Below are 25,800 nucleotides of genomic sequence, written 5' to 3'. Positions count from 1 at the left end.
TTTACCATTAAAATTTCCACCACATTTGGCTCTAAATTATAATGCAAGTTTTGATTTTGTAAATAGGGCCAGAAGGATCCAAATGAGGTCCCAGCACTAGGAAACCTAGAACCTTTACAGATGCCTTTGTTACCATTTACTAAGGCAATTAATTCCTCCTGATCTGGTGATTGTTGGTGCCTCTGTGGTTCATGGCGTTGCTGGCTGGCAGTGAGTTTGCTGCTAAGTGACATCCTTTCATTTCCAAGGCCCACAGCCAGAAGACAGAATGGCTCCCCCCCGGATGGAGGAATGATCTACTGCTGCTTCCCACTGTCTAGTTTCCAGTAGAACGTTTCCCTGGAGTTAAAGATGGGGAGAATATTTAGCATTTCATGAACTACTCATATCCAAGCCTAAGAATGTCACACAGCACTCAAAGGTTGTTGGCAAATGCCTCAGTAACAAGGAGAAGTTCCCCCTTTAGCTGAGAGCACACTTCATTAGTCCCTGGGAACTGACACGGAAGGAATCTTAACTCGGTAAGAAAAGGAAGACAAACTCTGGGCCTCAGAGGCTGGGAATCCTCAGCCTGCACTGCAGGGTATCTGGAGTCCAAGTATTCTTACCATGTGCACTGCTCCGTCACATTCACAAACAAGGTGTTTAAAGTGTGCTTTCTACTCGGAGTTGACTAAAAATGGCATTGGGTCTCGTGACTATTGCACATCATGGATTTCTAGATCTAATCTGCTCAGTTTATAAGTAAAGAAATTCCTCTCGCACCAACTGCCAGCCCTGCAAACTCAGCCTGGGACTGAGAGTCAAACTAGGTTCCATCCTAGCACTCCTCACCAGTATTAAAGGCTCGACAGGCCCAACTGTGCCCCCCCCCCCCCCCCGTGACATCTGTGCAATCCCCTTGCCTTCAACAGGCTTGCCAAGGTGTCACCAACAAACGTGGCAAGCTGCATTCTGTTCTTCCTTGTGCATCAGCAGCAGAATGGTTTGCATAGGGTGACCAGATATCCCGATTTTATAGGGACAGTCCTGATTTTTGGGTCTTTTTCTTATATAGGTTCCTATTACCCCCCACCCCCGTCCCGATTTTTCACATTTGCTGTCTGGTCACCCTAGGTTTGCATCATCTAGCTGTGCTGACTAGCAGGATTTAAAGCACTAAGCTTGTTTCAGTTACAGTGAGCAGACCTTTCTCAGAATACACCCAGGGAGCAGATCTGGGGACTAAAGCGGGGCTATTTTCACTTTTCAGAGTAGAGCCATGCGTTAAACAGATCTATGGTGCATATCTAGTTAGTTAGCAGCTACACTGCTGGGTTCTGCTATTGCTTAGAGATAAAATAAAATGACTAGGTTTTAATACTGATGGCTGGAAGGCCTGAGGCTAAGTAAAAAGCAATGCAATTTCTTTGCTTCCTCTCCAATCTACCTCCCAAGAAGAGATGCATGTTCTGCTTAATGTAAGGAAAGAACAATCAGTAAAGTACAAGAGGTTTCCTACCTCAGATGGGATATCAGGAGCTAAACATTTTCTTAAGTTTGGTAAGGAATCCCTCCTTGTTCTCCCCCGCCTCAGCCTCAGGCCTATCCTCGCCTGCTTCAGAGCTATCCGTGGCCCTGCCATCTAGACATAAACAGCAGAGCTGCTATCAGGGTACACTTCAATCTGTGCCAGTCACCACACATCTTGGAACAGCATTCAGAAGTCTAGATAAGGTTATGGAACTATTTTAGACAGTAAATTTGGGGCTTGTGAAGTGAAACACAATATGCCTGGCTTTCACCAGTGCTGATGTGTGCAGATGCTGAGTAAACATCCCTGCACAGATCTGCTACTGCACACAAGCCACCTGCTGTTCCTCCTTTGCATCTCTTGGCAGTGGCTTGACAGAATGCAATGAGACCAGGCACTATAATTTGCATTTGTGATCAAAGTGAAAAATCTGGGCCCCAGAGGTGAAAGACAAGTGCATTAACCTAGAGTACCACTCATTCCCCTCTGCCCCCCCCCCTTCCCAGCCCGCTGACATTCAAACACTCCAGATTTAAGAAGAGTTTATTATATGCCAACCAAGTTTCAAATGTGAACAGATATTAGTAGATAAGAGGCACAAAATCATTAGCTAGTTCGACTTTTAGTAACAACAGGCAACATGCTGTGTGTGAGCATCAGGGCGTAGCGTGAACGATCCTCTCAGAGAGCAAGTAAGCCACATGCAACACAGACTATCAGAGCTCTGATCAACTCATGCTTAGCTTCTCCATGTCACTAGTACAGCCTCCTGGGTCCAGCAATCTAAGTACATATTCTCTTTACATTGCTCTTCCTAGACTTGTGCACGTCAACTCCCTGCATATAAGTTACAGATGGATGCAATTATTCTAGGATACAAAGTCTGTCATTGCATTTAAAACTGAACTGAAGACATGTATTTGCTGCAGCTTTCAGGTGTCCCTAATATTGATAATCGGAGTTGTTTCTGAAACACTTGTGAAGGATACTCTTTAAAAGCACCAGAGAGTGGTGTCTCCTCTAGCCACCTATCTAGTGCATCCTTCGCCTCTGTTGTGTACCCCTCTTTTTTCCAAACTTTTGATAGCTGGGCCCCCCTTCAGGAAAATGAGGCAAAAACCTATCAATTTTCATGCTTACATCTTCTGCACCCCTCATTTTGGTGTAGATCCTTGTAATAAGGTCCTTCCTCTCCTTTCTCAAATGGTTCGATGAGCAGCAAAACAATTAGCAACGTTACATTTAAAGTATTGTCACTGGTATCTGAGCGAGCAGCCACTGAAATGAATGGGAGACTTCCCCTCTCAGGGCTATCCTTTCAGGATCTCAGTAACTCAGGCAGATGTTGCTGCATTGGTGTCACTCATGTCACATTTCAAAGGTTTTCCCACAAAGAGAGCTAGAGACTTTTAAATGAAACCGAGGCTGGAAAAGTATTTGTTTGTATTACCATAGCACGTTGGAGCCCTATCCAGGGACCTAAACCCCACTATGCTAGGTGCTGCACAAACAGAACAAAAGGACAGGCCCTGCCTGCCAACTGGTCCCACTTGGTGCCCTCCCAAGGAGTTACCTCACACTTGGGGAAATACTGGAGTACCCCATGCCATACCTATCGAATCACACTTCCCACTAGTAACTAATCCCATGCAGAATGCCATCACCGAACAGCCCAGGTGGAGAAGGACAAAACCATTAAATGGCCTCCCTCGGCTGCACCCTCACTCAGCATAGGTGCTTTTTTCAGGGAGGCCATGCACTGTTTAGCCACTTGATTTGTTATTTATTATATGTATTGCAGTAGCATCTAGAGGGCAGGGCCCCCTTGTACTAGCTTTATACAGACACATTAGAGAGATGGTCCCTGCTCAAGAGAGCTGTTATGTCTCAATGTACCTGACTCGTGTGTACTAATGGACCAATAAAAACAGGCCCTGGAGTGTCTTCCTGCTCTAATGTCTCCTTCCTGTGTCTCCTACTCTTTGGTTGACATGCAAAAGGAGGTAATTTCAAGATCAAAGGCCTGGGCTGTAAAAAGGAAAAACTGAACTATTCCTGCGGGTGCTTGTTCTGAGCTGAGGCCTTACGAACATGTAACCACACAAAAACCTGTGTGGGGTTTGATGGAGACTCCTACCTAAGCCCTAGGCTGGAGCTGGGGGTGGTCTCTGGTAAGCTTTTCCACATGTATGTAGGTTCTTTTATTGTTTTAATATGTTTTCAGCTTACTGTGCTTGCTTAGAAAGCGCTGTGTGGTAACGTGTGACTGGTGGCAATCACACTGTTCATAGCCTTTGGAGAGAAATCGAAGTGCAGACGCTGGCCTGGACAGGCAGTCTGCTTACTGGGAATACAGGTGTAGGCAGGGACCTGTGCAGCCTGGAAAAATCCGGTCGGGAGTGAGTGAGGGGTGTGATGGCTGGCGACCTAGCAGCCTGAGTGTGGGTGCCCTTGGTGGACCATACAGAGGGAATACAAGTACAGTTGCCCTGAAGCGTGACAGACGCTACCATAAATGAAGAATGATTACCCATGTATCAGAGAGGAGGCTTATTTTTCTAATGGATTCCTGTACCGTACTGTAAATAAGGGGATGGAAAGTTCAGCTAGAGGAAGTGGAGGAAAAGTCAGCTGCTGGACCTATCCTTAGGAAAGTCACCACATGCATTTGGAGGGAACCAACTCACTAGACCTGCAATCTCTCCTCCATCAGTGTGCAGATCAAGAGGAGAGACATCAGTATCTTAGCCAGTGAGGATAAAAACCACACAGCGTAGGGAACTTACTGACTTGTGTACATGTGAAGTCACTGGGTCTGTCTTTATTTTAAGATATGTTTTGTTTGCTACATTCGGAGGCACCCAAAAGGGTTGTGAACATGAGGTGCCATATAAATGGAAGACTGCCACCAAAAGCCGACTCTCTGCAGTGCTGCTGACAAAAGAAAATGATCTATGGGAAGGAAACAGCTGTGTATTGGTGTTCTCTGTTGCAGTTGGAGTGATCCACCCTGCCATTTCATCAGAAGGTCTATAACAATGGAAAGCTGTATGAAATTTGGAACTTTCATTTGTCTGATGCAGAACCGCATCTGGAAAAAATAGGTTTGTGCCCTTTTTGATTCCTTACAAAGTATAAGGAAGACCTAAAAAGTGTTTTTTATGTTAGGAACTGAGATGTGGACCCTCTTTTTATGGCAGACCATGAGGAGCATTACATATACCAAGGGAGGGAAACCTGAATAATGGAGGTTGGAAGGAATTTTGTGTGAGACTGTTTAAAAATGGAGGGTTTCATTTGTTAATATCCATTAACTCAAATGTCTGCCTAACAGCTAGGAAAAATGTCTTGGTAAAAGATTTCCCACCACCACCCTTACAATTGATGACTAAAGGCTTCTCTGCATGGAAAAGTTTTATCGGTATAAGCCAGTGGTTCCCAAACTGGGGTTCGCAGAACATTACAAGGGGTTCGCCAGAAAAAAATCACTAATGGCGGACAGAGGACCCCAGGTATTGGAGACAGCAGGTGGGACCCGGTTGCAGGGCAGACACACCAAACCCCAGGGAGAGCGGGTCCGGGTAGTTGGGGCTGGCAGCCCGAGTCCCGGCTGTCGGTGGGGGAGCCGGCAGCCCAAACCCCAGCGCTCCGCGCAGGGCTGGCAGCCCGAGCCCCAGGGAGAGCGGGGCCGGGCAGTTGGGGCCAGCAGCCTGAGCCCTGCCCCTGTCAGCCCGAACCCCAGCACTCCGCGGGGGGCTGGCAGCCTGAGCCCCAGGGAGAGCGGGGCCGGGCAGTTGGGGCTGGCAGCCCGAATCCCAGCGGGGGAGCTGGCAGCCCGAACCCCAGCGCTCCGCGCAGGGCTGGCAGCCCAAGACCCAGGGAGAGAGGGGCTGGGCAGTTGGGGCCAGCAGCCTGAGCCCTGCCCCCGTCAGCGGGGGAGCCGGCAGCCCGAACCCCAGCGCTCCGCGGGGGGCTGGCAGCCTGAGCCCCAGGGAGAGCGGGGCCAGGCAGTTGGGGCCGGCAGCCCGAGTCCTGCCCCCCGTCAGCAGGGGGCCCAGCAGCCCAAACCCCAGCGCTCTGCGGGGGGCTGGCAGCCCAAGCCCCAGGGAGAGCGGGGCCGGGCAGTTGGGGCTGGCAGCCTGAGCTCTGCCCCCGTCAGCCCGAACCCCAGCACTCCGTGGGGGGCTGGCAGCCTGAGCCCCAGGAAGAGCGGGGCCGGGCAGTTGGGGCTGGGAGCCCGAGTCCCGGTGGTCAGCGGGGGAGCCAGCAGCCTGAACCCCAGCCCTCCCCATGCAGGGCTGGCAGCCTGAGCCCCAGGGAGAGCGGGGCCGGGCAGTTGGGACTGGCAGCCCGAGCCCTGCCCCCTTCAGCGGGGGAGCCGGCAGCCCGGACCCCAGCCCGAGCCCCAGGAAGAGCGGGGCCGGCATTTGGGGCATCCATCACACTGAGGAAATTTAATCTTAAATCCCTGAAAATATTCATTTTTAGGAGGGGGTTCACGAGATTTCACAATTTAGTGAAAGGGGTTCGTGGGCTGTTAAAGTTTGAGAACCACTGGTATAAGCTGAAGTGTGAATTTAAACAGATAGTTATATAACTTTGTGTGGACGTGGCTTTTTTTCCAGTTTATCTTAAACCCCTCCAAAGCAATGCAAGACCACCAAAAAAGGCACTCTCATACTTGAATAAATGTCCACACCAGGAGTTACACCAATATAACTGGTTTAATTATACTGCTAGAATTATATCAGTATAACTGGTAAAACTTTCCCCACGTAGACAAGCCTGATAAAGTTTCCACCCCAGTTCTCTGGCCCTTTGAGAACAGCCTCCAGCAAAAACAAAGGAGGCCAGTCTGGCTATTTCTGCTATTTCTATAATAAAAAATGAGTAGAAAAACAACTCATGAAATCCTTTTCAGGCCTTTTTTACACAGGATAAATTGGCCAACAAAGGAAGAGCACCTTTCTTTGCAGTCCACCTTTGGCGTCTACTCCAGAAGTCAGAGTCAGACTGATGCAATGGTAATGAAACACGACCCTGCAGTGGAATTCCCCGCAGATGTACTGTACTCGACAGGATCCACTTCCTGCGAGGGAGAACACCCTTTTGGAGGTAGTGTGTTTATAAACACTTCTAGGAAGGCTAGACCACAGGGTGGATAAAAATCATGATTTAAAAAAATCATAATAGATTTTCTGATTTCAATTCAGATTTATATTGCTAGTTCTTTACTTCCATGCCATTTTTACTCTTAAATTGCTAAAGTGGGTGTTTTGTACTTGTTTCCTTAGTTTCTTAATTGTAACATTTCAGGTTTTACAGATTTTTTTCCTCCTAAGAAGTCTCACTTCAAATGCTCATTCATGCTGGAAAAGGCAAGCCAAGGGCCTCATTTAACATGCTTATTGTGAGAACACCACAAACACAAACAAAATGGATAAACCAGTAACCCATGCCCTCTTCCAATATACGGAACTTCCTCAAGTCAAGCTGAAATGCTTCACCAGCCTATCCTCTATCTGGGTTTGCTGTGAGAAATCATAGGACTGTACTCCTACGTCACTTAGGAGCTTTTGAAAATCTCACCCTTACATGCCTAACTTTAGGCTCCTATTTTTGAAAAATGTGGCCGGTGGGAATAAAAAATTGTGAACTTTTTTAATGTACTGAAAGTCTGAACAACTTTTAGTTTGCTGTTAAGACTTGAAGCAATTTTGATTTGAAGTGACAGATTTTATGCCACTAAAAAAGTTTTAAATAAAAATACAACTTTAGCTGCTGATGCAGCAAACAGTTACGTACGGATTTACTTTCAGCACACGGGGAGTCCCAGTGAAGTAAATATGACTATCCATGTGAGTAAAGTTATCTAGCTGCTTAAGTGTTTGCAGATCAGGCCTTAATTGTCAATGTTTTGCACCTATTGCAGTTTTGTAAAATCCAAATAAGATACCCTACCCACAGTGGCATTTTTAAAAAGCCTTTATAATTTAGTTCCTTATACATTTTAATCTAAAACTGAAATAACACAAATTTACAGGTTAGTTTAACAAATGTTCAATCTGATTTAAATCAATGTACTTTTTTTTTTTTTTAAGTGATACAATTAGGATTAATATCAATTAATTAAATTGCTCTGCCCTGCTAGACAGGGCAGATTGGCAGCTTCCGCATACACCAGTCTCCTTTTGAGAATCTCCTATATCTACTAAATGCAAATTAAAAGGCTGAGCTTTACAAAGAAAAGTTTCCACTCATTTAGAGTTTTAAAAAGTGACTCAAATCAGAACTACTGGGGTAATGCAAAGTAACCAAAGCACCAAGAACATATGGGAGGTACTTATCCTACACAGACAGTCTAGGCCCAATCCTGCACCTCTTAAAGGCAAGGACAAAATTCCCTTTTGGTTCAATGGAAACAGGACTGGCCCCTCTATCACCACTCAAAAAGGAATTAAAAGGAATTTCAGATCCACCATAGGCGTGGTGGAGTTAAATGTTACAATGGAAATGAAGGCTCACTGCAAAATTCAGTTGTATTATAGGAGCATCTGAAGATAATGGTGCTCTCCACTCATGCCACCAGTGCATACTTATATGCACAGTAAATACTAGGGAGAGAGGGGAAGACTGATGATTTCTGGCAGGAGGCTACTGCTTCCTACTTACTGTATTAAACTCTATTAACATCACACTAACAACAGTTATTTTTAAAACAGAAAAAATACTTAGCCTCAGACAAGATGAAAAAAGGCTTCTGCATACACAACCTGCTCCAAAAGCCACCTTAGGCCTGGTCCCTCCCCTGTAACCTACAGGAAGCATTCCCTGCAGCCAGTCACCAAAGAAGCAGTAATGTACATCACACACAGCTTACCAGCAGATGTATTTGTGACTCCATTCACTGTCCCTTCCACATCCGTCTCATCCTCAGCATAGCTCATCATTAAGGCTCGCTGGCGATCTGTCAACCTCCTGCAGGTCAGAGTATAGTGTTGCTATCTCAGTCAGTATTCACTTTAGGGATAGATACCTTTGCAGCCCAAACTCAGCTTTCCACCAAGCAGCACATAGAAGGGGTGCTACTGATAATGCAAAGCTAATATAACTGAGATGCCTTCAAAATCCCGATGACCCTTTTAAAATAAGCACCTGAGAAAGGAATACGCCTTGCTAATGGAAACCTCTAGGGGAACAGGGAAGATTCTAGTCACTGCATTTCATCTGATTGCAGAAGAGTAAGTCAAACATTTTAAAGGGTTGAAATTACAAAGACTCAAACTGGAAGCTACATCTGAATGTCAAGTTGGCAGAAGAGCACTCAAGAAATGGAGTTCCCACTTGAGTGGAAGACACAAACACAGGAGACTTTTCAAGCTTTAAAGTTTACCTTGCAACAAGGTTATGAGGATGGCTTAGAGGTCTAGACAGCCAGTCCTAAGGCTCCTTAGAACAGGTTTAAAAGCTCAGGAGGGTAAACTCATCCTTCTGAAGCAGTGATACTCAGACTCAGTGGTTCAGGAGCCAAATTAGCAATCAACATTACCCCAAAGAGCCACAGTACTATGAATTCATTGTTTCATTTACTCTAGTACTCTATACTCATATTTAAACAGTAGGACAGGGAAATATTTAGTTTTTAATATATATAGTATATATTATTTTCACAGCAAATAAGTTAATAACTTAGTGCAAGTTGATAACTTAATTGGTTTATAACATAGTAAAAGCATCCTGACTGGTTAATAACTTTGATTGGTTAGTAATTAAATCTCACGGTGTTTTAATATCATGTGCTGCAAAGAGCCACAGGAGACACATTAAAGAGTCACTTGCGGTTCCTGAGCCTCAGTCTAAGTATCACTGTTCTAAAGTATACGTACTCTGGGTTCCATAGAGTTGCTCTCAGTAAACACGGGACCTATGCAGCCTCAAGAATAGTTACATAATTGCAGATTTATTTTTAATTGCCACAATTACCTTTCAGGGGGTTGTTTTTGTTTTTTAATTAGGTCTCTAATCCTTCTGGCTACAATAACCTTCAAAACTTGATGGGAGTGTAAACCAATGCATTGGTGTATGAATTTGCAGGAAGCCTGAAACAACTCCAAGAGTTGTCAACTGTGCTATTCATATAAATGGGAGTGTTAATACACATTTGATAAGTCTAATGATAGTTTACATTACAAATATTAACTTTTGCTGATGATCATTCTAGCAGAATCAAGCAAGAGCAGCCATCCTTCATTATTGGAAGTACAGCAATGACAGATATTAGGGAGGGGTAGAATGGTGTGGAGAGCTAGTTGCTAACAAAGGCTACTGGGAATAAGAAAATCCAACTTCCTTCTCCTCTAATTTAAAGTCATCTCAAATCCTGTCCCAAATGGTGAAAAACAGGAGATGCATCCCCTGCTCAGCATCAAAAACCTCAATTGCCATGTGGGCATCAAAACCTAAAGCCACATATGCCGCAGATCCCTAACTACCAAAAGCCCTCCATATAAATCATCCTTAACTGGCTGTGAAAAACCTCCAGCTTCGCAGAGCACCGGCCACTACAAAAATCAGTGGCACACTGAGAATCTGGGGGCAACAAAACAAACAAAACAAAGGATTCTGTACTAAGATTAGGGTCTATGCCACATAAATCCAGGGATCCTGCTGCACTGTTCAGATCTAAGGCTGTGTCGATGTTAGGAGCGCTGTTTGTGTGTAGGAATAGCAGTATACTACATTGACAAAGCACTCCTTGCGTGGACACAGGTATAATGGTAAAGCTGCGCCTTGTACCGATACAGTAAAACCACCCCCATGAGTGAAATCAGCTACACTTGTGAAAGTGCAGTTTGGCTGGCACAGCTGTATCCACAGTGGCATAGATATGTCAGCCCAGGATCACACCTCTTCACACCCGTGATGGACACAGCTATGTTGGCAGAAGTCTGCAGTGTGGATGTAGACTACTATGCCACACAGGACAGTGCCTTGCATACTGATCAATATATTTGGAGTGGCAACATTTTTTTGGTTGAGACATTTATATCTGCTCAGAGCAACCAGGATGTTAGAGTGAAGATATCATAGCATGGTAATTTAAGCTATAAACTAATCAGTGCAGTTTTTTGGTTAAAAGGAAAAACGTACAGTTCAACAAAAGATACAGTAAAACAGAAGTTGGTTTGTTCACTAAATTATCTAGGGCTCAAATCATACATCAATAAAGCAGTGAAGATCTTTCACTCCCGAGAACACATTCTGCACAGCAAATTTGCAGATTTCTACAAGACATCTCCAAATCTTAGTAGACCTTCCACTTACTTAGGAACCCTGATCTTTATATGAATGTAGTGGTCTCCATAACCATAACTGTTAACCCTGGAAATGCCTTTCCCACTCATTCGAATCCTCTGCTCTGCTTGAATACCAGGCGGTATCTGTGAATAAAAAGACCCATATTTTATTATTGCTCTGCAGTACCAAGGTGCCAGCAAGGAAACCTATAGAGGCCTACTTAAATCACAGAGACATCACACCTTTTTCACAGGTTGGTCATGGCATAAATAGCAAATTTCACAGATGTGTTCATACCATACCACCCCTAGTTCTGTGCTGCTGCTGGCAGCGGTGCTGCCTTCAGAGCCGGCCAGCAGCCACCACTCTCCTGACGCCCAGCTCCGAAGGCAGCATTGGCACCAGCAGCAGCATAGAAATAAGGGTGGCATGGTATGGTATTGCCACCCTTACTTCTGCAGTACTGTTGGCGGTGGCATTGCCTTCAAAGCTGGGCACGCAACCAGCAGCTGTTGCTCTTTAGCCGCCCAGCTCTGAAGGCAGAGCAGAAGTAAGGGTGGCAATACTGCAACCCCCTACAATAGGCCTGAGAACCACTTTTGGGTTGGGACTCCCAGTTTGAGAAACGCTGTATACTTTTGTATATTTTATCCTATGGTATAGGGTAAAAATACACAAAAGACCAGATTTCATGGTCCATGATGAGTTTTTCACAGTCATGAATTTGCTAGGGCCCTACCTATACATTAATCAAGCTATTCCTCCTGCAGACTGTGAAGTAAGGGAGGAGGGATTTATTTCTATATTTAGATAACTAGGTAGTGCTCAGATATTACTCAATAGTAATGAAAAAGCATTCAACACTGGGAATTAAAGTGAACTACCTACTAAGGACACATGTAATTAAGGACAGATCTACACTAGAAGTGCTTTGCTGGTACAGCTATATCACTATACTATACAGCAAGGGTAGTCAATAAGTGGACCGCAGGCCAAATCCGGACCACTAGATGCTTTTGAACATGCCACAAAATCTTTGTATTTACTCATCATCATTTTATTTTTACCCTCTCATTCCCTCACAATGCAATCTCCAATACATTGTACTGTGAATTAATGATTCACTGGTTCTCCTGCATATTCATACCTGCCTCTGGAAATTTCCACTACATGCATCTGACCAAGTGGGTATTCACCCACGAAAGCTTATGCTCCAATATGTTTGTTAGTCTATAAGGTGCCACAGGACTCTTTGTTGCTTTTTACAGATCCAGACTAACACGGCTACCCCTCTGATACTTGGTTCTCCTTAATTCCTTACTTGCTTAATCTGAGCTATCATCTTTCTTGGAGCTTATTTTCAGGTTATACGGTGGTTCAATTTTATTTTTCATTTAATACTTATATTTTTAGTGCAATCGGGCACATTACTAATGCACAGCATTGTATCTGTTTATTGAACAGGGAACCTGCGGTGCGAAAAGTGTTTCTTTGGGGTCTGGACCTTGACTATACCCTAACCAAGAAATTTGGACCTTGACTTATATAGGCATCGCACTCCTAGATGCAGCTTACACTGGAAAAAGCTCAATTTTGCCAGTGTAAGTGGGTTACACTAGGGGCTTTTACTGGCACAGCTATGTCTAGACATCACACACCCCTCACTGACACAGCTTTGCCAGCAAAAGCTTAAAGTGTACACCCTGCCTAAACCTAATATATTACTTATCACTGAGCCCTGCCACAGCGTGGTCTAGTCCTTATAACAGAGGACAGTCAAGACTCTTGGGTTTTATTCCCAGCCCAGCTATTGATTCATTGTGACATCATGGGGTAATCAACCTCTGGACCTTGCTTCTCCAATGCATAGAACAGTTAATACTTAATTAGCACAGCCCCAGTGTGAAGAACATCACCTCCTTGAATAAAGAGCTATGTAAATACAAAATCTAACAAGCTGGTAGGCTAACTGAGCAGAAACAAGACACAGAAACAGGCAGGAGAGAATCATATATACACAAAACCTGGTTAGCAACATTAGTCCAAAGGAGTGTCAAGGACTTTCCCAGCTTGGGGACCATGCCAGCATTCAGATAGCCCGACCTTCCCAATGATCTGTGTCTCTTCAACAGCTCTCATAGCCCTTTGAGCGCTTATGAAGAGGCAGAAGAAAGGGAAGTGGGAGTTATCCCTTGCATACATGGGGCGAAGCAGAATACCAGCAACATGGCAGTCAGTACTCAAGAGGCCTAAGACTAGGACAGCAAGGTCTTGGTACTTTTAACCTTTCACTCTTCTTGAAAACAAAGAATGCATGCTTATTGTTCAAGCTAAGGTATCTCCTAGCTCCTCCACCCACTGTTACCACATACCGTGATATTGATGGTCTCATATAGACCCTGAGCTCTGGCTGTACCTCCAAGAACTGCCTGTGCTATTGAGATAAAGAGGTCTGAGTGTACATCTGCTCCATCTCTTCTGAACATGGGGCTTTTCTGAACCTAAAACCAAATAGTTCAAGAGTAATGAGCACAGGTCATGTCAGTACAGTATATGCATCATTCCATGATAAATAACAGGTTAAGTTGTTTTAAGCTGATATCGATAATTTTAGGAAAAGTCTTACCCTCATCCCCTAAAAATTACATAGCAGGAAATCTGAAATTAAAGTTATTCTTAGAAACTAACCACAAATACCTCAGGCACTAAATATTAATACATCTCTACCCCGTTATAACGCGACCCGAAATAACACGAATTCGGATATAATACAGTAAAGCAGCGCTCTGGGGGGGGGGGGGAGGCGGCGCTGCGCACTCCGGTGGATCAAAGCAAGTTCGATATAACAGTTTCACCTATAACGTGGTAAGATTTTTTGGCTCCCGTGGACAGCGTTATATCGAGGTAGAGATGTAGCTACAGCAGGCCTCTCCTCTGAAGAAGGATACTAAAAATGGCATTAAGAGATATCACGTTTCCTGTTTCAATGAATTCCCCCCAATTTTTCAGTTTACAAGAAAAAAATTAACTGCTAGGGCTGCATACTCAGCCTGAGATCTGAGAATCACACTGTGCTCTTCACTGCTTGTCAATCACCACCAGTAAAGATTCTTTGGAGAGTAGAAAAGAGATTGTACTATCCAGTTCATAGGACAATGGAATGGCAGAGGGGAAGGAAGCACCCTCAGTATTTCATAGTACTTCTCTGGCAGTTTTGATGACTGCATTTCACAGGCTCTGGAGAGCTTATTAAATCCTTCTTGAGGGGAATAGAAGCAAAAATGGAGGAAGAGATCAGTGTTAATGAACAGGCCCTCAATTAAATGAGCAGAAGAGAATGAAATCCTTTCAAACACTAGGGTCTTTAATTTTACTCTTGACAGAGACATGATACAGATGATACACATGGGTACAGGACTGTATCTGCAAAGAACATTAAAAATGTGAGTTCACTGCCGATTTACAAGAGAGAACATTTTAACTTCTAAATTCAGCACCTCATAAATGCATTCCTGCAGTCTCTTTAGGGATTCAGAACATCGGTGTCAGTGACAGCTGATACTATACTAGTACATCACTTCCAGGAATTCCAATTAGGAGAGAGTTCGTAAGTTTCCCTGACAGCCTGTATGCTACAGCCTGTATCCTAGGGCCAACCTCCCTATATGCAGCAGTGCATTTTTGTTCTATGAATAGGCTAAATAATATTTTACCACTTGCTATGGGGCAGGTGTTTCGCAATCTCAGAAAACTGGAAGGGCTAACATCACTTCAGCTAGGCGAGATGACCCTCCTGCCCAATTTCCACCTTTACACTGAAAGGAGATAGGCTACCGGCACACTACCCCTTCTTCACAGAAGACGATCCAATGTAAGCAGCGTACAGTCAGGTGTCACACATACCCTGAATGTAATGAAAATTTCTCTCTTTCCTACGGGCATCCGAACAGTCTGTCCATCCTCCACACCTGCAATCAGAACAAGGACATGAATATTATACTGTCTGTCTGATATTATGCTCTACACCTTATGTGCCAAAGCACCTACAGCCTTCCTAGTCTAACCCAATGCCTGAACACCTACAACTACCTTAACTGGATGTCATCACAGCAGTATTTCCTTCATCCAGGAAGAAACACCCATGGATTTACTGGCAGAAACTATAGCAGCAGCAGCGTAACTCACGTTCTCCAGAGGCATCTCAGATGACCACAGCACCCAGCATTTGAAGAGCGGGGTGTCACCAGGTGTTTGTATCCTAGGATGCACTCTTTCTAGTGCCAAGCACAACTGCAGCACTGGGGAGCTCATTAATTCAATTCAAGCTGAATTCAATTGTATTATTCCCTTCAAGTGAATTCAGTGCTGGTGAAAGGTAAACGATTGAGAGGCACTGGAGACTGACATACTATGTTTATCTGCAAAGATAGAGACAATGCAAGCTGCTACCCAGACAATCGGACCATTTCTAGGAGGGTGGGGAGTTCTTTCAACACTCACTCAATATTCTTTATTGAGCTGACAATTGGGATGGTGCATTTGTGATCTAAGGTAAAATTTCCAAAAGCACCTACATGTATGTCAGTGAAATTCAGAGACACAAGGAGGGTGAGGTAGTATCTTTTATTGGACTAACTTCTGTAGTCTCTCTTACCAAGCTTTTGAGCTTACAGAGAGCTCTGCTTCAGCTCTGTGTAAGCTTGAAAGTTTGTCTCTCACCAACAGAAGTTGGTCCAATAAATACTATCTCACCCTTCTTGTCTCTCTAATATCCTGGGACCAACATGGCTACAACAACACTTCATGTAGTGAAACTTATGGCAATTAAGTGTTTTTGAAATTTTTACCCTTAGACATCTTTCTACTGGGAAATAGAGTTAAGACCCAGAAATTCATTGCACAAAGGCCAAACAGCCATGAGATGGTAATTGTTTTCAGCTACCACCATCCTGAAGCCATCACCCAGAGATGAAAAGGTCTGTATCTTATAACTAATCCTTTGAGCCATCTAGCCATCAGTGCTCTTTATTCTTAAGACAGATTTGATACAGACAAGTTTCTCCATACTGCTGTGTCTGAGCTTTGACTCCATAGAGCCAGCCATTCTCTAGAGACGAGATACACGCTCAGCTGAGTTTCACATGGGAAGAGATACACAGCTGGCATGTAAATACAGAAATTGACCTGCTGGTACAGGGACCATCACATTCTTCTTCTGTTTGGTTTGCCCTGAGCCGCGACACAACACACACGGTGTTGTCATAACAGAACCACGGCCTCCACATCGCCGGCATGTAGAACGCATCACAAAAGGGCCTGTGTTTATTGTCTCCTAGCAAAAGAAGAAAGAGGGGGGATTAGAGGAATCCTTTGATAGTGTACAAGTATTACTAATTTCTGTAAAACATCCCCAATGACAAATCCAATCCCTGTTAAGTCAATGGTCCAACACATGCACAGCATGACCTGCTCCAAGGAAATGTATTCTACCTTACTGTGGGATATGGGTAACAGTGGTGGGTCAAAATATGGCCTGAGGAGCTAGATTAGGTGCCTCAACCAGGTCTAACCCACCAAGAAATGTCAGTCTCCTTTTATTTCCAGATTGCCAGTTGAAGGAGCTCATGCTGTCAGTATCAGCATCCGGGTGTCAGAGAAAGTGGGTGAACGAAGGAAGTCTTGAGAAAAGATTGGGGAAGAGAAGCCCTTCCTATCTGAAGGCCTGATTCTCCACTGCTTTGCACCTTCTGGAGTAATGTACACCTGTGAAGAGTGGGTGCAAAACTCTCCATTCTGAACTGGTACCCTTTCAGGCGCTCAATACACAGGCATAAAATCACTACCCAAGATGCAAGGCAATGGAGAAGCATACCCAAAATCTCTTATTCAGTGAAAGAAACCACTACTCTTAACAGCTTAAAGTAGATAGAGATCTCTGGTCAATCAGAAGCTTTGTGATAACTTAACTGTGACTTCTTTCCAATATCATTCATGCACAACCTCAATAACCTATTAAAAGGTGCAGTTTAGGATACAAAGCAGAGTTATGTGGAAAGGTTGCATTTTATTTCACTAGTACACTCTGACTGCAAGAACCTGGAGAGTTTTCACTTCAAGAATTCAGCTGCAATTCAGTAACAGGAGCTAGGAAGACCATATGCATCTCAACCACCTAATTCCAATCCAAGACACAGAATGTGTATCTCCACACAGCCTTAAAAATCTGTTTCACAAGTAAGCCCAAATCTCTGTAATTCTCCTACCAAACCTCACCCTTGTAATGAGAAGGCAGAGGATGCCAATCTGCAATAAAGCCCTAAATATGATTTCATCATGGAGAGACTAACACTGAATACATAAATGTGGCAGACTATACAGATGAACAGTGCCTCAAAATGTAAAGGAAACATTTGAATCCAGCTTGTTGTAAACTACAGAAATGATTCAGCATAAAAAAACTAGAGTCAACAAGGTCTCTCAAAAGACCAGGTTTATAACAACACAAGATAACATTCAAAAACCAAGAACAAAAAACTGCCCCCAGGTTGGGGATCAATTCAGTTTTATGACCCCTCGGTGTGAAACTCAGCCTTTCCAAATGGATGGTTCCCCCACCTCCCCTCTCCTCCCAGTTTCCCAAGCAGTCAATTAATAATATTCCTTCCCCTGACCATTTTGCAAGAAGAGGGGGAAAAACTGAGCTGGACTTAACACCTTGTTTACTAGTGACTAGATAGCATCCAGCACCCTGTCACATGGCTATTTTAAGTTTCGGAGAAAAAAAGCAAGAATTGGTTAGGAATGAAATTCAATTGACTGAGTATATTTAATCCTCATCACAATTTCTCCAGTTTTTCTTTGGAGGTCACCATTAATAAATAAAGCAATGAATGAGTTTCTTAGAGTACCTGCAGAACACAGGCTGGCTTCTGCACAGAGAGACCAAAAGTTGTTCACATTTGTTACTGGTCTCTGTGGAAAAGTAGTACTTAGGTCTCAGTCATAAGGACAAATATCTACATCAGACTTTCTACTTGGTCCAGTTGTTTCAAATCTTAGAAAAAGTCCTGGAGACTGAACTACCCTATCAACCCTATAGGTGATCCCTCAAGGATTGAAGCACACAGAGAAACAGCATGGGCAGTGTCAATGCAAGCCTTTCCCTAGTGGCCTCTGTTCTGTGGATCTGTTTCTGGCTCTCCAAGGCTGGTGAGCTGGCCCTTTCTAGCAGCACATGTTTAGATACACAGAAATTGAAATCAAAGCCTACATTTAATCACCTCCTTATTTACTGATGATTTAAGGCATTTTTGAGTAAGGAAAAAACTAACCTGTCCTGAAACAAGAATGTCAAAGAACATTAGAAAACCGGGGTTACACTCTAAAACAGCACTTACCATGCCAGTGCCATTGCAGTAGTGACAGTGCTGCACTTTAGTACCAGGCTCATGCCCCTTGCCATCACACCGCTGACAAGAGTCATTGATATTCACAACAATCTCCTTGTTAACACCTTTTGCAGCTTGATTGAATGTCAGCTCCATGATGTACTAGATAAGAGAAAGAAATGGAATCCCAGCTGTAATCTATATGCTGATAGGCTGACACTAAACTGAAATAGCTGTAATTAAGAGCCCCAGTGGTCTCCACTCAGACTGTGATTGGAACATCATTTAAATGCTAACAGACACAGTACTGGAGAAGGAGGGGGCCCACCTGACTCATTAACCATCTATACTCAGACATTAGCAGATTTCAGTTTAGGAAGCACTAACATCTTCATTATATACACCCAGAGGTCTTTGCAACACAATGTATACATGTATTATCCTTACCTCCTGTGGCTGGTCAAAGACACCCTGAAAATCTCCAAAAGAGGATCCTGAAAACTCCCCAAAGATTTTCCTGAAAAGTTCCTCTGGGTCAATGGTGGGACCACCACCCCAATACTGACGTCCAGCACCCGCTGACCCGGTGTCAAAGCCAGCTGTACCATAAGTATCATATTGTTTTCTCTTCACTTCATCACTTAACACCTATGGGTAAGGAAAGCACAGTACCATCAGGACTCTCAAAGTACAGAACTGGAGCAGCCTGGCTGCCACTAGATCAGGGGTAGGCAACCTATGGCACACGTGCCGAAGGCGGCACGCAAGCTGATTTGCAGTGGCACTCACACTGCCCAGGTCCTGGCCACTGGTCCAGGGGGGGGCTCTGCATTTTAATTTAATTTTAAATGAAGCTTCTTAAACATTTTAAAAACCTTATTTACTTTACATACAACAATAGTTTAGTTATATATTATAGACTTATAGAAAGAGACCTTCTAAAAACGTTAAAATGTATGACTGGCACACGAAACCTTAAATCAGAGTGAATAAATGAAGACTCGGCACAGCACTTCTGAAAGGTTGCTGACCCCTGCACTAGATCAAAGTATTCAGACATCTGCTCATTCCAAGGTGAATCAGAGTTTACATCCATCACCAGCAAAATACTAGAAACTACTACAGAATCCCAACTTCAATTCCTTTGTATTAGGACAGCTAGATACCTTCAATAATGCCAAAAGGTGAAATGAACACCATGGAAGAAAAGCATTCTGTTTCTCTCATGCATATTGGATGGCACAGTTAAGCTCATAAGCTTGTGATGCTTCCAAATAAGTACATTAGTTACAGGCAAAGAGATCAGGAGCTCTGGGTTTCTATACTATTTGAAGGTAAGCAAAAGTGACTTTCAATGATCTCTTACCTTGTAGTGTGAAAGACTAGTGGGATGGGAGCTAGCAAATTAAATAAGCCTGACAGTCCAGATGAGTAAAATTGGGGGAAGGGAGCAGGATTCTACTAATCCCCCGTCCTCAAAAGGCCAATTATTGATGCCACTTATGATGTCCTTCTATTAACTAACAAGTCCATTCCAGTACCCAGCTTTTCAACCAGTCCATTTTGTATTGAGGAACAGCACAATGGCCCATGAGTGGCCCAAAAAAAATGCCTAGAATAAATCAGTCAGGTTATTCTGGCTAGTTCATTTACTGAAGAATATCCAAATCATTATTGGCACATACATACTCAGGTCTAGAAAACAATACTTTGTTACCAATGAAGTAATAGCAGCTCTTTTACAGAAATGCTGAGATGAGGGGAGGTATAATTTTTCTAGGCTGTAGTTCTGTTGTTCCCTTCCTACCACAGTGGGTAACTGAGTACACATCAGTCACATTACCTCATAGGCTTCTGCCAGCTGAGAGAACTTCTCCTTAGCTTTAGGGTCATCCTTATTTGTGTCGGGATGGTATTTCTTGGCAAGCTAAGCAAAAGAATGATTAGAAACAGGAGGGAAATAAGTCCACTGTTAGCACTGCTACTTAGTATACCTTCCATGTCAGGGGGAAAAAATTTAGCCAGACCCTAGCATTCAACATTTACATTCAGAGGAGACCAAAAGCATTTCCTAAGTAATTCTCTCTCCATATCATTCCCATATAAGGGACATAAAAAAGCAGTTTCCTGTTATACTGGTATTAAAGCCTCTCACAAATGGTACTGCAAAGCTTTTCCACATAAGCATCGATGTGGACTGATCAGCTATCTCGTACATACAGGTGAGAACACCCTTTTTCTCCAAGAAGGTCCTGGACATATGCGATAATGTCAGATCAATGACAGTTATGATCTTACTCCGCTAACACTGAAAATTTGCTTCCAGAAGCTTTCTAATAGGTGGGGGGAAGCCATGTTTATTTATTTTAACAGTCCAAGAAAGGACTCTTCCCTCCTGCCAATCAGCCAAAAAAATTCATACAGTATTTCACAAATGTCTAAGAGTTTTACAGCTTTTTGCCCTCCTCTGAAAGAGTTGGCATTGGCCACTGCCCAAGACAGCACAGGACTAGATAGACCAGGGGTCTCAAACACGCGGCCCGCCAAGCTCCCCACACCCCGCCCCAGTTACTTGCTGTCGCTGCCAAACTCCCCTCACCCCTGCCCCCCCCCCGAGTTATTTTATGTGGCAGCTAAGCTCCCTGCTCCCCAATGTTTGGGGCCAGGTCTCTCCCCTGGCCCCGCCTGCCGCCCCCACACACCTCCCCCGAGTGTCCCCCGAGCTCAGTTGCTGCCCCCTCACCGCCCCCCAGAGCCTGCAGCTCAGGCTGGCTCCGCTCTGCTCTGCCAGCTTCCGGCATCACCTGCTGCCGCAGGGTCCTAGTGCCCCCCTTCACTAGGGCCAGGGCAGGCTGCCCTTCCCCTGCCCTTCTGCCCTAGTCCTGAGCCTCTCCAATGCCCCAACCCCCTCATCCCCAGCCCCACAGCCCTCACCCCATCCTATCCCTAAACTCCATCCCAGAGCCTGCACCCCCCACCCTCTGCCCCAGCCCAGAGCCTGCACCCAGCACCCAAATTCCATCCCAGAGCCTGCATCCCAGACCTCCTCTCCCATCCAAACTCCCTCCCAGAGCCTTATGCAGGTGGGGGCGGAGTTTGGGGGGGTCAGGTTCTGGGCACCACCAAAATTTCTACAAACCTGCCACCCCTGGAAGAGGCAGAGCAGGGGTGGAGTGGTGGTGCAGCCCAGTGCAGTGGGGGGGCTTTACTGAGTGTATATATTTTATTAAAACCGCTTGGAGGAGGAGGTGGAGAAGAGACAGGACAGGGGCGGGGCCTCATGGAAGGGGTGGAGTGGGGGCAGGGCCAAGGGCAGCAAGGGGGAGGGTGTCAGTGATGCGGCCCTCGGGCCAATGCACTAGTCCTCATGTGGCCCTCCTGGTCATTTGAGTTTGAGATCCCTGAGATAGACCATTCTTCTGAGTCTGCTCCGCCACATTTATGTTCCTTTGACAACCCCCTGCCCCCACCCTGCCATGTTGTCTTTAGCATAAAAGAGTTCCTTTTGGAATTTTGATTCACGTGCATTACAGATCAGAATAAGATAAATGGGTCATAATTCCGTCTCCCCAACACCACCATCATCACAATGGTGAGTTTGAATTCCAAGAGACACCGTTTGTTTTTCTTAGGTATACATGCCTGGTAATAGGCTTTCTTGATCTCCTTCTGGGTGGCATTTCGAGGCACTCCCAAAATCTGGTAGTAATCTTCTTTGGCGTAGAAAGCAGAACTGGTATGAAATGAGGCAGCACATATTAAAGGAGAGCATTTAGTTCCTAAGAAAAATCAGAAAAAAAGGAGTCAGGAAGAATTGTAAAGGAACACACAACTCCCCCTGATGTTCCCAAGACCGTTTCCCATTGATCACAGCCTACTATTCTGTATTAAGGATCAAGCCAGCTGTGTCATGGAATTGCACAGGCCACGTATGGCCACCTTAGCTGTAAGAGGTAAATAAGGTGCAGATTTATTAAAAACCATTTCATTACTTTGATTTTGACCTTCAATGTTACTAAACTGCATTAACGAATGCGCTGTAAAAGATGTTACTGAACCGATGACGATCCCAAGACATACTGAAATTTAGACTAAGGGCTTGTCTTCTTGTACAGCAGTTGCACTGCTGTAGCGCTTTAGTGAAGACACTACTACACTGACAGGAAAGCTTGTCTCATCAGCGTAGTTAATCCACCTTTGCGAGAGGTGGTAGCTATGTCAACGGAAGAAGCTCTCCTGTCAACACAGAGCTGACTACACAGAGGGTTAGGTCAGTATAACTATGTCACTTAGGAGTATGGATTTTTCAAACCTCTGAGTAACAGCAGTTATACTGCTATAGGTATGTAGTATAGACCTGGCCTAAGTCTTTAGAATAATAATGGGTGGTAGCAACAGCTAGTCAGCCAATAGCAACAGCGTTAATTGTCACATGGATGTTTCTGCAATTCCAAACAGGAGGAAAGTTGTGTGTGACTGTAAATGGGAGGGGTAGCCCAAGAGATACTTAACACATGGTGCACCCTAGAAAAAAATTGAGAACCTACATAATTCTACTAAGCCTAACAGCAGGGTATCTAGACACCAACTATGAAAAGTGCCTTAGCGTTGCCCAAGTAACCATCAACTTCTCTGCTGCTCATTCCTTGAAGGAGTCTTAATTCCATTAATCTTCATAAAAACAACAAGGAGTCCGGTGGCACCTTAAAGTCTAACAGATTTATTTGGGCATAAGCTTTCAGATGCATCTGAAGTAGTGAGGGTTTTACCCACGAAAGCTTATGCCCAAATAAATCTGTTAGTCTTTACGGTGCCACCAGACTCCTTGTTGTTTTTGTGGATGTAGACTAACACGGCTACCCCCTGATACTATAAATCTTCATAGGAGATCTAGGGGAAGGAAGTAAATTCCCTGGACATTTGTGTCTGCTTCTATTGAGAGGAAAACCTCTGCAAAGAGACATGCCGTGCACTGTGTTTTAAAATAAGCAAGATATAAACTCAACCTGCTCTCCTGTGAAAGAATTCCACTGGCAGGATTCCTTTACCTGACTCCTGAGAACGCTAAACTGGACTATGCCAATTGCATCATCTGCATTGTATACTTCATAGGCTGCTGAGAAAGGTGCTCCCCAAAACATACTGAAGGTCACAGAGGGATTTGAGGACAACCAAGGCCTTAAAAATGATCTGGGACTGCATGGGAGCTGGTGCAGAGCGTGAGTGCAACTGCTTCTCATGTATCTATTCCACTCAGGATATGGGCAACTGCACTGCAACTTTCTGAGGTCCCACATGAGTCTCACAGTAGAACAGGTTACAGTAGTGCACCCCAGAGGCATGTATCACCACTAGAAGATTCTCTGAATGGGACAAGCACAATCTTCTTGCCAGTTGGAAACAGAGAAACATTTCTGGTCACTGTTGCAATTTGGTTATTTAGACCGATCATGCAGAGTATGACAGATTGGGCACCCCTTCAACAGGCTATGGGCCTGCAGTGAGATACTACTCTCCTTTGAGAATTATTTTATCCTCAAGCTAAAACAGTTTCCTTCCAAATGCTTAGAGGAGTGTTGTTAGACAAGCTGGAAGCAGAGCTCTCCCTTGCTGTGGCTAGACCAGGCCTATGGAATTTATGCCATTGGAAGATGCAGCAAATTGCCAGACTTGGGATGAAGGTGAAAGCTGAGTGCTCAGTACAATGGCCAGCTTTCCCCTCACTAGAGAGGGAACCAAATCTGCTTCCCTTGTTAGAAAGCTAATAACTCTACCTTTAGACCCAGGATTTTTGCCGCCCCAAGCAAGGGACCAAGGGACCCACCGCCGAATTGCTGCCAAAGAGGCAGATGTGCCGCCCCCTCCCCTTGGCCGCCCCAAGCACCTGCTTGCTGCACTGGTGCCTGGAGCCAGCCCTGCACCACACAAAACACAGCCCAAGGGCCAGGGTGATGGGCACCCCAGAACCCATATGTAAGGAATAGAAGTGTCACAGCTCTTTCAAGGAAAGCAGCATGACAGGGTCCGGTCGCAGGGCTGGCAACCCGAGCACGCCTCCAGGGCCATAGCCATCAAGTACCCCCACCCCATCCCGGCACACAGACAAGGGAACCCCCTTTCCTCCAACACCTCCCACCTGTCCCCAGCATCGCTGGGTCACAAAAACCCCGCTCTGTGAGACGCCCCAGGGCCGGGACCTTTCACTCCTCTCCCCCCAATCACCCCCAGGCCCAGGCACAGCCCCCCCACCGCAGGTTCCCTGACCCCTCACCCTCGCCCCTCTCATCGCCCGGGCCTCGCCGCCCAGGCACGGGGTTCCCAACTCCCCGCCCCCCACTCATAGCCGCTCACCCGCGGGGCTCAGCCCGCCGTTCAATGTCAGGAAGCGGCTCCCTGACCCGGCGCGGGGCGGGAAGGCGGCGGGGGCCGCGCTCAGCCGCCGGCCCAGCCACACCACCAGCAGCCGCGTGTCCCCGCCGAGGCCCCGGCTCCTCCCGGCCGCCGCGCTCAGCCAGCGTGAGGAGCACCTGGCCGCCATCTTGGGACGCCGAGGCACAGAGCGGCTGCGCGACCCGGCCGGCCAAAGGACGCCCACTGCGCAGGCGTATGTCCGAGCCGAGCAGGAGCATTGCGCATGCGCAGTAGCTCCATGCCCCCGAGACAGAGATTTTAGTGCGCATGCCGTAGCCCTCCCTCGGGGTGCCCTGTCGAGTCAGCTGGCAAAGCTCAGCTGGGCTCCCTAGGGGCGTGGTCGGGGCAGTCTGCAGCCAGCAGGGTCCGTCCCCACTGCAGTGGGGGGCCAACTGCGCAGCCAGGACACGTGGCTGGGGAGCCCTGCCTTGGGTCTAAGATACCAGCTGGCTGTAGATTCCTTAACTTCCATGTGGGGCTACCTTGGCGCCAGGGGGCTGGCACATCAAATGGGTCCTCGCCTGCTGGGTATCCCTGGTTATTCTCCCCTATGCAGCGCTGTGTAACCCTCACTGAAGGTGTTTCCTAATTAACCAGATTGTAGCCTGCTGATCAGCACTCAAATGTCCTAGGTGGTCGCCTAGGGCGCTACAATTTGGGGGGCGGCAACCGTGGTGGTATTTCAGCGGCGGGACCTTCCGCTGCCTCTGTGGGGGGCGGCATTTCGGGGCCGGACCTTCTGCCGCCTAGGGCGGCAGAAAAGCTGGCAGCACTCCTGCAAATGTCACTTGGACAAGACTGAGATCTTGTCTACACTACCACTTACTTCAGTATAGCTTGCGTCACGCAGAGGTGTGAATAATCCACACCCCTGAGCGACGTAAATTACACTAATTTAAGGGCCTGTGTGGACAGCACTATGGCGGTGGGAGAGTTTCTCTCACTAACACGGCTACTACCCCCGCTCATGGAGGTGGAGTTACTATGCTGAGACAGAGCTCTCTCCCATGAGCATAGAGCGTCTTTATCAGACATGCTACAACAGTGCAGCTGTGCCACTGTAGCAGTTCTGGTGTAGACTAGCTCTGAGTATTCCCATTACTGAGATGTAAAGCTTAGTAAAAATAAAGATTAGATCAGTGGTTTCCAATCTTTTTTCATTTGGGGACCCCTAAAAAATTTCAGATTGAG

The 25,800-nt window shown here is 45.6% G+C and overlaps 1 protein-coding gene across 1 annotated transcript; it reads right to left on the bottom strand.

Moving 5' to 3' along the window:
- Positions 1-1,514: 1,514 nt before the first annotated feature.
- On the bottom strand, positions 1,515-24,736 carry DNAJA3 (DnaJ heat shock protein family (Hsp40) member A3). The gene is made up of 11 exons (XM_065411923.1): positions 24,550-24,736; positions 21,841-21,977; positions 20,042-20,125; positions 18,646-18,846; positions 18,208-18,360; positions 15,995-16,142; positions 14,714-14,778; positions 13,183-13,311; positions 10,838-10,953; positions 8,394-8,491; positions 1,515-1,624 (listed from the first exon to the last, which is right to left on the bottom strand). The coding sequence occupies exons 1-11, from the start codon at positions 24,734-24,736 to the stop codon at positions 1,515-1,517; spliced, it is 1,428 nt and encodes a 475-aa protein (XP_065267995.1).
- Between the last annotated feature and the right edge of the window lie 1,064 nt (positions 24,737-25,800).

The sequence above is a fragment of the Emys orbicularis genome, chromosome 10 (genome assembly GCF_028017835.1).
Source record: "Emys orbicularis isolate rEmyOrb1 chromosome 10, rEmyOrb1.hap1, whole genome shotgun sequence".
Classification (NCBI taxonomy): Eukaryota; Metazoa; Chordata; order Testudines; family Emydidae; genus Emys; species Emys orbicularis.
This window is presented reverse-complemented; position numbering and strand designations above follow the sequence as displayed.

Excerpts from the sequence above, each read along its gene's own strand:
- DNAJA3 (XM_065411923.1), bottom strand. The coding sequence starts at position 24,736 with ATGGCGGCCAGGTGCTCCTCACGCTGGCTGAGCGCGGCGGCCGGGAGG. Across the intron at positions 21,978-24,549 it reads CGGCGGGCTGAGCCCCGCGG|GAACTAAATGCTCTCCTTTA; the intron begins GTGAGCGGCTAT and ends GATTTTTCTTAG. Across the intron at positions 1,625-8,393 it reads AGTCACAAATACATCTGCTG|ATGGCAGGGCCACGGATAGC; the intron begins GTAAGCTGTGTG and ends GTTTATGTCTAG.